Source organism: Erythrolamprus reginae, chromosome 3, assembly GCF_031021105.1.
Source record: "Erythrolamprus reginae isolate rEryReg1 chromosome 3, rEryReg1.hap1, whole genome shotgun sequence".
Taxonomy (NCBI): Eukaryota; Metazoa; Chordata; class Lepidosauria; order Squamata; family Dipsadidae; genus Erythrolamprus; species Erythrolamprus reginae.
This window is the reverse complement of record NC_091952.1, coordinates 34631575-34645126: the sequence shown is the minus strand read 5'-3', so window position 1 is coordinate 34645126 and position 13552 is coordinate 34631575. Positions and strand designations below refer to the sequence as shown.

At 42.0% G+C, this 13552-nt stretch overlaps 1 protein-coding gene across 4 annotated transcripts in view; it reads left to right on the top strand.

Moving 5' to 3' along the window:
- The first annotated feature begins 754 nt into the window (after nucleotides 1-754).
- The window catches only part of DHX35 (DEAH-box helicase 35), a 46103-nt gene continuing 33305 nt past the window's right edge, over nucleotides 755-13552 (top strand). For all 4 annotated transcript variants that reach the window (XM_070744755.1, XM_070744754.1, XM_070744753.1 and 1 more), the window contains exons 1-4: nucleotides 755-828; nucleotides 8230-8363; nucleotides 9062-9154; nucleotides 10228-10305. In XM_070744755.1, the coding sequence (XP_070600856.1) occupies nucleotides 789-828; nucleotides 8230-8363; nucleotides 9062-9154; nucleotides 10228-10305 (345 nt within the window). In that variant the 5' untranslated portion in view covers nucleotides 755-788. The remainder of the gene's footprint in view (nucleotides 829-8229; nucleotides 8364-9061; nucleotides 9155-10227; nucleotides 10306-13552) is intronic.

Here is a 13552-nt window from a genome sequence, read left to right as displayed (position 1 = left end):
ACAAATCTGATTAAACTTAAACTTAAACTACACTAGCGCCTGCCATTCAAGCACCAATAATTTGGCCTCTTTGAAAGTCTGTGAGGTCTGCCATTTCTAGAAGAATATAACCAATTTCCTTAAATTTATGTAAAAAAAAAGGTAGTTTAAAAAAACATATCAAATAACACAATTAAAAAAAGGTTAAAATATGTCAAGTTTTGATTGATTTGAACATGTTCAAACATTATGCCAAAAAGTCAAGTGTTTCCATTTTTTTGTCCACCCCCTGTATCTAAGATCTACGAGGATAATTTTTTTTAAATGTTAAGAATGTTAATGTCACATTATGTTCCAAAATTTTTGATTTCTGCTATTTTTAAAAAGGTATGGTTATATATTGGACCTGCGATCTTGGTGAAAGAAATGAGTTTCAGATTTAATTCCGAAATAAAAGCATGTGGAATTCTGGGAGCTGAAATCCACATAATCTCAACAGTTGCCAAGGTTGAAAAACGCTGTTGTCGAAAAAGGTCACGGCAAACCGCGTCTGTGTTTATCCTTAGCTAAAATACCCCAAAGGCTACCCTCTCAGGGACACAAAACGACAGCGATTCTGAAATCAACGCCGCTCCCAAAAGACACCCGCGTCCTCCGCTAAAACTCTGCCCTTGGCCGGTAGATCGGAGCATCTATGCCAGGGAAAGAAGCCATGGTAACCACCAGCCAATCCCCAAGCGCCTTACGAACACGTGATCCTCGCAATGGCAAGAGGCTTCGTTCTTTTCTTTTTGACCTTTCACCCCAAGATGGCGGCGCCCGTGGGTCCGTTGAAGTTTTGGAAACCGGGTAAGCCTTGAATGGTTTCGGAAGGGACGGAATATAAATGCCACGGGACGAAATAAGGGTTGAAGGTTGCTTTTTTCCAGTTTTGGTGTGGAAACGTGCTTCGGTTCGCGAAAGGACGCGGGCGGGAGAGGCGATAGTGAATGTAACGGTGCTCTAATTTGGAGGACGGACGCACGACTCTTGTGACTCATTAAATGATAATAATAAAAACAAATAGATGGCCGGTCACAAATTAACAAAGCTGGAAGAAAAGTTATTCTGCACCTTCTCAAATCATAATATTTAACCTTTGAACATGAGGTTCAATTGACTTAGAGGCTTGTGGATTCTGAACTGATAAAATTGTGCTTTATTGGGGGTCTCCTGCCTCCCCCCCCCTTTCAATGCCTTGTAATGATGCCCTGGAGTGGATATATTTACCTCGTTCAGGTGGCATTAAATAAATGCACCGGATTGAGATTAAGCTGCTTGATAATATAAAAATATTCCTATAGGATTCTACTCATAAATTCCTTAAGTGAAGACTCTTTTTAGGTCATGAGGTTTATCACCAGTTATCACCAGTAATTCTAGTTGTAGAATATTCAAAATTAACATACCCATAAATACAGCCGCCTTCTCTTGCTCCAGTGAAACTCCTTAGAGGCAAACCACACAGATATTTACATTTATAATAGATTGAGGGAGGTGCACTAAGTCTCTTCCATGATTTTTTTAAAAAAGGAATTTACCTTTTTTAATAGGCAATAAATGCTAACTAGTAAGTACAGTTGCAAAATAAATCTGCTTTTGTTGTGTACAAAGCAGTAGTAATCTGAAATGATTTAAAGATAATTGTCATCTGAACTGAAAGGATGATTTTAAATTTTAAAGGGGCATTGTGAAATTGAGGAAAAGCTTCCATTCCACTAAAAAGTTGTAAGGTAAAAATCCTCAGTGGTGGAATTAGATGCTGTTCTTGCTAGTTCATTATATGGAAATGCAATAGCAGTCAAGTGCTATGATAACAAGATCTTTTGCAATGCTAAGCAATTTACATGGTAGCTTTTATCTATTTGCATTTTGTGATTTTTCTGGCGTGAAGGATAATTAGAAGACAGTTTTCCAATGCTGAAACTTAATTTTATAGAGCTATTAATATTTAAATTAAATTATTGCTCACTTTTAGACATGGAACTAACCTTAACAGATGAAGCACAGTGTTTTCAGCTTTAATTTCCCTTTTATAATTATTTGTGTATGTATACAAATTGTTTCTGGCATTTGTTTGCAATTACAAAAGAGTAGGTGGAATTTAGAGAATTTTGCCTGCACAATAATGCCACAAAAACTGACATCATAATTTTTAGTCATTCATCTTTGGGTTCTAAGGAAGATTTATTCTTTTGAGTGCCTTTCACTGATTTATTAATCAGTGAAAGGCACTTCTTTCTAATATTATTAATATTTTATATTTCAGTGGGAACAAAATTGCCCTTGAACTGATCTCTCTTGATTTCTAGAAAAAAACATAGACACAGTGGTCCTTCTATTGTATATCCAGATTTTTAACAATATTTGTAACCTTTTTTATAATGATTTTGAATAGATTCCAAAGTTTGATACATTTTTTTCTAAGAAAAACATATAACAATTTGATAATTCTGTATAAGCATATATTGTTTCACATACAACCTAATTTTCCCCTCACATTTCCATTAACCTATTTTATCCCTGTATCCTTTTAAGTTATTGAAGGTTAGAGAAAAAAAACACTGATGGCTGGCAATTTGTAATATGATGTTTGATGCTAAATGTTTTTGAATAATTATATGAATATTTAGTTGCAAGAAAGTTCTATTTAATTTAATATACAATTTTTAATTGATATGTACTTACAAATGATTATTATATACAATTAGTGGTCAGTTTTGATGTGCGCAGCTATTTAGTATGACCATGATAGTTATATGTACTTTGTTCTTTATATGTTAATAGTAAATCATATACAAAAAAAATCAAAATTTAGAAATAGGGTACACATTTTTGAAGTACAAATAAAATAAAGTGAAAATTGTTGAAGAGAAAACATATGACTTCAAAGCTATCTTCTCAATGTATTTATTGTTAGATTTAATCCAGTTCTTTCATTTACTTAGTGAAGATCATAAACCCAATACCCCTAATGTCCTCAATAGTTCATTGGTAAAATTCTTTAGAGCCAGGTCAAACACTCGAAGGATAATTTCCTCATGGTGAAATATTCCTTATTTAATTATATGGTTGTTGAATAAACTCACTTACCTGCATCTTTAGAACATACTGAGTCACAGTTAATGTAAACCCTGTGGGCAGGGGTTTGCAACCTTAAACACTCAAAGAGCCACTTGGGCCCATTTCCAACAGAAAATAAAACAACATGAGCCACAAAACCTGGGTGGGTCTCTCACTCCCATCCAGTTATATGATCCCCCTCTGCCACACCTACACAGGTTTTCCTTTCATCTGTTTTTCTGTCTGACTTCCTCTTTCATCCTCTATCTCCCTATCACCTTCTCTCATTTCTCTTTCTGTCTCTCATCTCTTTCTCTTTTTCTCTGTCTCTCCCTGTGTGCCTCTATGTGTGTGTTTGTGTGTCTCTCTTTCTCTCTCTGTGTATATCCCCCCTTCTCCCCATCTCTGTGTCTCTTCTCACTCTCTCAGGAAGCCCTGCTGTTCTCCTTGGAGCTTTTCACTACCCGTTTTTCTTTCTTCTTCCTTAAGAAATCCTCTGGTTTCTTTTCAGATTGTACTAGAAATCTGGGCTGGCTGAGGAATGAGCACAACCCCCCATGGAGGCTTCCCTCCCCCTCCTCCCTCTCCTCCTCTAGTGCACATCCTCCCAGCCCTGCCACAGCCAGCCAAGGGGTCACAAGAGGAGGAGAGGGAGGAGGCCAGAAACTTCTGCTATAGGTTGTGCTCATTCCTCAGCCAGCCCAGATTCCAAAAGGAAGAAAGAAAAATGGGTAGCGAAGAGCCTGAGAGTATGCAGGGCTTTCCGAGTTAGTGAGAAGAGTCACAGAGACAAGGAGCGACACACACACACAGAGAGAGAGAGAGAGAGAGAGAGAGAGAGAGAGAGAGAGAGAGAGAGAGAGAGAGACAGGGAGACTGGCTGATGGGTGGGCGTCTTTGGCGAAGGCCAAATTGAGCCAAATCTCTCTCTCCCTCCCCACCTTCTCTCCCACCAGTGGGAAATGGCGGGCAGCTATTTGCGAGAGAGGGAGAGAGAGGGATGGAGATAGTATTGCCAGGAACGAGTGGGGCAGGGAATGGGCTCCAGTCTCCCCTGTTGTGAAGCGTACTAACTTTTACTGTGGCGCTGCAAGAGGCGGAAAGGCCATGAAGGGGGTATTGGGTCTACCCTTCCCCTGCTCCCTTCTACCCATTCAATCCTACTTTAGACAGAGAAATGTGTGTTGGGATGACATAGGAGCATGTTTTCTGACCCTCTGGCTCTCTCCCATAATTCTCTGTGCTCCTCCAGGCCTGGCTTGTGAGGGGGGGGGGGAGAGTAGCCTTGATGCATCTGCTTCTCCATGACCCGAGCCATCGCTGTCCGGGAAGGGAATGAGAAACAAAATGGTGTGTTTCAAAGGCAGTGAACACATTCCGGGACGGGCCTCTCTGCCATCCCACTTGCCAATGGGGCTGCTTCTGCCAGACTATCTACACCCCCCCCCCCCGTTGTGCTTGGTGCTCAGCGGGGGAGAGGAGTCCCACATTGCCCCCTTCTTTCTCTTGGTCCCGGCGAACAAGGGAGGAAGAAGACCAGGCTTGGGGGATGGCCCCCACCCACAAGATCTGCCACTGCCATTCTATCCCAGCCCCTACCGCAATGAAGGCAAAATTATTATTATTTATTAGATTTGTATGCCGCCCTTCTCTGAAGAATGCTGTTGCTGTGGAAAGGCAAGTTGTGGGGTGTTTCACTCCCGCACTAAGGCTCTGGCCATGCCGTTACTATGACAGGATGATGGTTGTTTCACCCCTCTGTGGTGACAGGGAGCTGCAGCAGAGATCCCAGAGAGCTGCATGCAGCTCGGAGCTGCAGATTGCAGGCCCCTGGTATAGGGTTTATTTAACATACAGAGCAATACCAACTTTTTTTTTTTGCATAGTGCAATGTATAAATTAAGTTCTTCTCTGTACTGTATAATTTTGAAGACAGCCATGGCATGTTAAAGAAACGTTACTTTGAGATGTGTTCAGACTGCAATAATATGGTTTCTCGGCAAGTTATTTTACTGAATTGATAGCAATGCATTCACATTATGTAATTAAGAAAGCATTTATGTGGTATAAATTGTATCTAATGATAAATTTTAGCAACCTGAATTTATAGCAGCTTTTTGAATTGCAACATGTGAAGATGTGCATATGCATGCTTCTTGATATTGCTGATAGTATCTGAAAATTGTAATATGCTGTTTATACATATGTGAGTCAATTTGAGGTATAGCCACCAGGCTAGCAACATGGAGGCCAGGAGTTCTAGTCCTGCCTTAAGCATCAAAACCAGCTAGATGAGTTTGAACTAGTTACTTTTTCTCAGCTGTAGAAAGAAGACAAAGGCAAACCACTTCCAAAAATATTGCCAAAGAAAGTGCATGGACTTGTTTCTGAGTCAGCAGGAGACAGTGTTGATTTGATTGATCATAAGAACATCAATTAATTATATAATCAAGTTGAAACCGCCTTCTACATCCCATACTTCCCTATGACCAATAAGGGCCCACAGAGTTGGCCTTCTCCAGGTTCAATCCGCCAATCAATGTCGGTTTGTGGGACCTTGGGGAAGGGCCTTCTCTGTGGTGACTCCAATGCTTTGGAACCAGCTGCCCCCAGGGATCCATATTATCTCTACCTACCAGTCTTCCGAACATCATTAAGACCTGGTTTTTCCGGCGGGCCTGTGACCTTGAGTGAGTGAGTGTATGGATGGATGGTTTTTAGGATTATATTATATTTATATCATTTTATTGTACTTACTGTTTTTACATATTTTATATTGTTGGTATTTATTGCTAGTATTGTAAGCCACCCAGAGTCCAACTTGGAATTGGGTGGCAGATAAATCCCACAAATAAATAAATAATAATAAATGTTTTTTTTTCTTTTTGTAAACCGAAAAGCCCAGTTTATGCGATATATTTACAACCTTGATTTAAAATCATTTATTTTTGTTACCATTAAAAGTTATAATGGCATTGAAAAAAACAGACATTTTGCACCATCTCCATGACATTGTGATCAAATTCCAAACTTTTGCAAGCAGTTCATATTTATGATGGTCGCCTAGGCTCATATGAACACCTTGGGCGATTTTCTGACCAGCAAAGTCAAGAGGGAAGCCAAATTCACTTAACACCCATGTTACTGACTTAACAACTGCATTTGATTTATTTAACTGTGTCAACGCAGGTTGTACAACTATCTTTACCAAATAATGGACTTCCATTACAAAACATTGTAAAACCAGGCAAAACTCATTTAACTGTCTTGCTTAACTTAAATTTTGGCCTCAATTGTGATTGTAAGTCGAAGAAAACCTGTATTTGTATTTTTTAACCTATTTGTATCTGTTGTACTATTTGGCACATGCAATTGTCAGTTGCTGTGGGTATACTTAGGTCAGTTGTTTGTTACAAGTATTTGAATTCAAACACTTCTGAGTTCAGTGGAACAGGTTACACAACCCATATTTACTTTATATAGAAATAAGACCTATAGTAGAAATTTATTTTGAATAAATATTCATGTAATTACTGCTAATAGATCTATATTCAATATAATTCAATACAATTAATGTATAATAAAAAGATTTATATTTAGAAGTCATAATCATAAAATCAATAAATTAGTTTAATATGTATGTGTATGTAAAACTTCAGTTAAGGAGTACAATTGCAAGAGTATAAAAACAGTATCCAGTAAAATTATGCAGTTTGGGAAAGAGATACCTTACATGCAGAAAACAGTACATTGCAATATATACCTGCACAATCACTTTGCTCAAAGCATGCAGAGACAATCAGGAGCATCTTCCAAAGCAGCTGCACGAGCCTTGAAAATGACATGGTTAATTCAGCAGAACAGAGAAAGTAGATTTATATGTGTTATTGAAAAATACAATTCTAAAATTGTATTATTTTGGTTGCTACTACATTCTGTAGTGCTTACCTCTATAGAAAATAGCCATAATACTTGAAACAACTTGCCTCGCTTAATTGCAACTACAGGTAGTCCTTCTCACTGTTGTAAAATGTAAAACATTCCACACTGCATGCAAATTTACACTCATAGTCATGACCCATTGTCAAGTGATCATGCAATTTCCATTTGTAATCTCTGCTGGCTTCCCCAGAAAGTTAATGCTGAATTTAATTCTGAAGATTTCAGTTCTTTTCCAGCGGTCCACCAAAAGATTTCCCCTCCATGCACACAGGGAAGCTAAAATTCTTTGGTGGATTGCATGAACAATTGAAAATGAAAGAGCTGTCTGCCAGGAGGATTTCAAATCCATACAGAGCTGAAATCCTTTAGCAGGGATCTTTTTCACTTTGTCCACTTAACAACCTGGGAAACTGTTAATGACTGCAACCAGGAGTGCTGTTGAGTGAAACTGCACGGCCATCCTTATAGACCTCTGCTGGGACCACTTCAGATCCTGGGGTCTTGTCTTTGATGGTGAGGAGTATAGGCAGTGGTTGATATCAGGGCTGGGCTGATAGCCAGAATGCCTAATTGGGCTCGCCTCTGTGGCTCTGGAGATACCATGAGTTTGAGTGGAATTATGTGTCTGCGCCTGTGCAGGTAGCAAAATCGCGCACGGAGACGCAGGTGCGCCCGTTTTCCGGCAAGGTTTTTTGCTTCTGAGTCTCCTTAGTGATGAGAGAGGAGTAGAGGGGAGCTCACTGAGGTTCATACACGGATCTGATTTCCAACTCCCAGAGCTGATTCAAGGGTCAACTATACAGAAAGTCAACAAGAGGTCATGTAGGGCAAGTATGGAGACACTATGTCCAATCCTGCTCATAGCAGAGCACATCCAAAAGCACAACAAGGGCTTTGCCAGCAGCTTAAACTGTTTAGATTTTAAAAATCTAGCATTTTAATTTGTTATAATCATGGTATCTATGGTAGTATCATAGAAATGCATATATTTCAGTCTGCAATCAGTAATGGTAGCTCTTGTTTTACTTTCTGAATCATTTTTTTAAAAAACCCTAACCTATACACAGTGCATTAGAAAATTCACCTTGGAGACCATTGAAAGATACATTTTACAAGTAAAATTGTGAGCAAAAACTTTTCTTTATCTTTGTCTTTTTCTAAAAATTAACATCAAATTAATAATAATTTGTTTGCTTGGGCACGTAGGCACAGAAGGACCAGGTGTCAGCCTCTCAGAGGAAAGACAGAATGCTGCTGAAAGTTCAAGTGTTTCGGTCATCTATAATCCCTTTATTTCCCTTTCTATTGAGCAACAGAGGCAAAAGCTGCCTGTGTTTAAGGTATGAATTACTCTTATTACTTTGAAGTGCAGATTTGCAAACATTGCCATTTAGGTATGCTCTACCTTTTCATATTTTAAACTGATTTTTGCAAAAAAGAAAATAAATGGGTTTTTTTTAATATGTAGGTCACATTATGGTGTGACAGAATAATATTTCCCATCTCAACATATGGGAACATTGTGACAGCAATACAAGCCTACCTCTGTTCACTGTTGCTGTAAACATGAGTTGAATTACAAGAGTATAAGAACTATGTGATAGATTGTAGCTCTCTTGGTAAAAATTATGTGCTTGTGTCATTCTGTGATATTATTTTACCCAATTTATTTATTTGTTTGTTTGTTTGTTTATTTATTTACTTACCTACCTACCTACCTACCTACCTACCTACCTACCTACCTATTTATTTATTTATTTATTTATTTATTTATTTATTTATTTATTTATTGGACTTGTATGCCTCCCCTCTCTGTGAACTCGGGGTGGCTAATTTTATTGTTAGTGTAACCTTTTAAAGTAATTTATATATAGTACAAATACATGTGTTTTATGGTTTGTTTAGGGGTATATGAGATAAAGCATTCTACCTAAATATTCCCATAGTATTGTCATAGAATGGATTGCATCCTTACCCCTTTATTGAAATTTAATTAAAGGTACTTTAATCCATGTCTGAATATATTTTTCTCTTCCAGCTTAGAAATCATATCCTCTATCTGGTGGAAAATTATCAGACATTAGTGATTGTTGGAGAAACAGGATGTGGGAAAAGCACTCAGATTCCCCAAGTGAGTATTAATAATCTGCATTTATTTGTTTATTAATGGAATACTTGATTGTCAGTCATTTTCCAGGGATGGATATTTCATTGTCTCTGTCCTTTATTCTGTCCTATGCACTTTTAGCACTGCTGGCCTGTGCCCTCTGGCTGGCCCTGCTGCTTCTGCCAGCCTTGCAACTTTGTACTAGATGGGTTAGTCTTTTTGCCCTGTGCTTACTGCCTCTGCCATTATTTAATTTTACTGGCCTTGTTGCTCCTGCTGGCTTTGTCCCTGCACTCGCTGGCCTTGCTACTGTTCACAAGAAGCTGATATACAATTTGGACTAGGTACATGCAGCGTGATTCATCTGCAGTGGATGGAATAAGATGGCAGAGGTCAACAAGGGCCAGCAAAGCCCTCTTTGTCATTATAGGGACAGTAAGCACAGGGTGGCAAGGCTGGCAGGATAACAGGGCCCCAAGATTGGCCCAAATGATGGAGTACACAGTGGTTAAAAGAACAGAAAAAAGGGGAGAGGCCGGTGGGAGGAGTTGAAGAGGAGACAGTTCTTTATCTTTCCAAGATTTGAGGTTGGGAGAAACCAAACTGCGAGTGGCTTGTATTATGTTGGGTCCTTGTCGAGCAACCAGTTGAATTGGTTTAGCGAACCAAGTTGCTGTTACTAAGCAATGTGGTCATGTGAAATTGTACTTTATGACCACATTGCTTAGTGATGGAAATTCTGGCTTCAATGGCTATCGTAATTCAGGGACGACTTTTAATGTCCTTTGATAATGACCCATGGATCTTGAAATTACAATGGCAGCCAAGACTGCCAGAATGGTCATCACTAAGTAATGTGATCACATGACATTACACTATGACTGCATTGCTTAATTATGGCAATTCCAATCGTTGTTGCAACTCAAGGATTACCTCTACATTGAATTAGATCGACATTTCTTTTTCCAGTGAGAAAGTCTACTTGCAGGAAAGTAGACATGTAGGGGAAATGAGGATGAATGAAAAATAATGAAAAACCAAGATTAATATAAATGTACAGTATATATCAGTTCTAATAAATATTTTTCCCATGACAGTATCTAACAGAAGCTGGTTGGACTGCTGAAGGCCGGATAGTGGGAGTAACACAACCTCGGAGAGTTGCTTGTATTTCAGTGAGTGACCTGGATTCCAGATTCTGAGATTTCTCTGTATATTATTTTTACAGAATGTTAGATATTTTAATCAAGTGTGTGTAAGTCTGTCAAAAAGTATTTGCAAATAAATTAAGCATTCTTGACATTTGTAAATGTATATGAGACACTGAAAAAGATACAGATAAATACTTTCCACAGGTTTTCAGTGAAAAGTTTTGCAACAGTATCTTAAAATGTATATTTTATTTTATTTTATTATTTGATGTGAGGGCAGTGATTTCCAGCAGTTCATCATCACAATTATGGCAAATCATGGCTTGAACTATCTTGCCTTGCATATAATGAGTCTGTCTCATATACGAAGGTCGCCCAGAAAGTAATGAACCACATTTTTTTCTTCAACAATTATTTATTGAACACAATGAAACTTACACACAAGAAAGAATGATGCTTCTTCTACACTCCCTATTTTTCTACATAATCTCCATCCCATTCTATGGCCTTCCTCCAGCGAGACACAAGGGTGTATATGCGCTGTCAGTACCACTCCTTGTTCTGGTCTGCAAATCTTGGAGCTCTGCCCAACTGTCTTCTAATGGCATCACCCTCTGTGCCCAGCGACTAACTGTACTTCTGTTGACTGCAGATTCTCCATAAACTGTACACAAACGTTTGTGAATGTTCCCAACAGTTTCTTTCTCTGCAGTGAGAAATTCAGTGACACACGCTGCTTGTAACGTACATCACTTACAAACACCAATTCGAAACACTGCTGCAACTACGCTGTCTCTCAGAAGAAACACAAAATTTACACAAGCACTCCTGACAATTGAAATAATGTACAGTGAACCCTCGATCATCGCGAGGGTTCCGTTCCAGGACCCCACGCGATGATCGATTTTTAGCGAAGTAGCGGTGCGGAAGTAAAAACACCATCTGCGCTTGCGCAGATGGTGTTTTTGCTTCCACTGCCGCCCGCCCTTCGCCCGCCCACCCCGTTGCTCGCGCCCGCCCACCCCATTGCTCACGCTGTTGCTGGGGCCGCTTCCCAGCTGGGGAGCCGAGCTAGGGAGTCCCGACCGCCCGCGCGTTGCTGGGGAAAGCGCGCGCGCTTGGGGAATCCCTAGCTCCGCTCCCCAGCTGGGGAGCCGAGCTAGGGAGTCCGGACCGTGCGCGCGTTGCTGGGGAAAGCGCGCGCGCTTGGGGAATCCCTAGCTCCGCTCCCCAGCTGGGGAGCCGAGCTAGGGATTCCCCAAGCGCGCGCGCTTTCCCCAGCAACGCGCGCGCGGTCCGGACTAACTAGCTCGGCTCCCCAGCTGGGGAGCGAGCTGCGATGTCCCCAAGCGCGCGGGCACCGCCCGCCCGCCCACGCTGTTGCTGGGGCCGCTTCCCAGCTGGGGAGCCGAGCTAGGGAGTCCGGACCGCGCGCGCGTTGCTGGGGAAAGCGCGCGCGCTTGGGGAATCCCTAGCTCCGCTCCCCAGCTGGGGAGCCGAGCTAGGGATTCCCCAAGCGCGCGCGCTTTCCCCAGCAACGCGCGCGCGGTCCGGACTCCCTAGCTCGGCTCCCCAGCTGGGGAGCGAGCTGCGATGTCCCCAAGCGCGCGGGCACCGCCCGCCCGCCCACGCTGTTGCTGGGGCCGCTTCCCAGCTGGGGAGACGAGCTAGGGAGTCCGGACCGCGCGCGCGTTGCTGGGGAAAGCGCGCGCGCTTGGGGAATCCCTAGCTCCGCTCCCCAGCTGGGGAGCCGAGCTAGGGATTCCCCAAGCGCGCGCGCTTTCCCCAGCAACGCGCGCGCGGTCAGGACTCCCTAGCTCGGCTCCCCAGCTGGGGAGCGAGCTGCGATGTCCCCAAGCGCGCGGGCACCGCCCGCCCGCCCACGCTGTTGCTGGGGCCGCTTCCCAGCTGGGGAGCCGAGCTAGGGAGTCCGGACCGCGCGCGCGTTGCTGGGGAAAGCGCGCGCGCTTGGGGAATCCCTAGCTCCGCTCCCCAGCTGGGGAGCCGAGCTAGGGATTCCCCAAGCGCGCGCGCTTTCCCCAGCAACGCGTGCGCGGTCCGGACTCCCTAGCTCGGCTCCCCAGCTGGGGAGCGAGCTGCGATGTCCCCAAGCGCGCGGGCACCGCCCGCCCGCCCACGCTGTTGCTGGGGCCGCTTCCCAGCTGGGGAGCCGAGCTGGGGTGTCCCCCGCGCGTGCCGCCCGCCCGCCCACGCCGTTGCTCGCGCCGCCGCTGGGGTCTTACGGGGGCAAGAGGGGGAAGACCCAGGGAAGCCTCTGCCCGGCGGGGAAACTCCACCATCTACGCATGCGTGGAAGGGCACGCATGCGTAGATGGTGGAGTTTACTTCCGGGTTGAAAACTCGCGAAATAGCCCTTTCGCGATCCTTGAGGACGCGAAACTCGAGGGTTCACTGTATATCTAAAGTTTCACATTTGTACCATTAGTGTAGGCTGGGAAAAAACACATGGTTCATTACTTTCTGACTGACCCTCATATTACATTTCACATTTTAAGTTGCATTACTTTTGCACGATATTCTAATTTTTTGAGTTTCACGTGTATATTTATATATATCAATATCAGACTTTATTAATATGGAAATGACTCAACTTGGAAAGTAGAAAGGGAGTTCCAATGTCAGCCTCTCTCAAAATTTAGAATCAAAATGGATTAATCGTATTAGAAAGAAAGAACCCTCGTGAAGACATAGTTTTTGGCAGTGTTCAAAGAAATATAAAATCTAAGGAAATCAATTTCTTTTGTGTAGTATTTAATTCCATTAAACAACAATCCTTTATTGAAACCAAGATAGCTTTCAAATCAATTTAACAGATTTAATTAAAACATCAAGTATCTCATTAAACATATATAAGCATTTTAGCATTCCCAAAATAGCTCATTGGATTTAACTTATCACAGTAGTTCCCAAACTTGGCAACTTTAAGACTTGTGGACTTCAACTCCCAGAATTCTCCAGCCAGCATAGCATAGCATAGCAGGCTGGAGAATTCTGGGACTTCAAGTGCACACGTCTTAAAGTTGCCAAGTTTGGGGACCACTGCACTACAAGATCTGTTTGCACCCTGTGTCAAAAAGTTTCAACCCATGCAATGAATTATAATGAAATATACTGATTAGTCTAAATTCACTGTCAAACACTTTCCAGATTTTAACCTGTCTGCGGTATAGGTAGAGTTATACAAAACAGATAGCTTTGGATAGCCCATGCCTGATCCCAAAGTGTACTGTTTTGCAGAACTGTTTTGTTT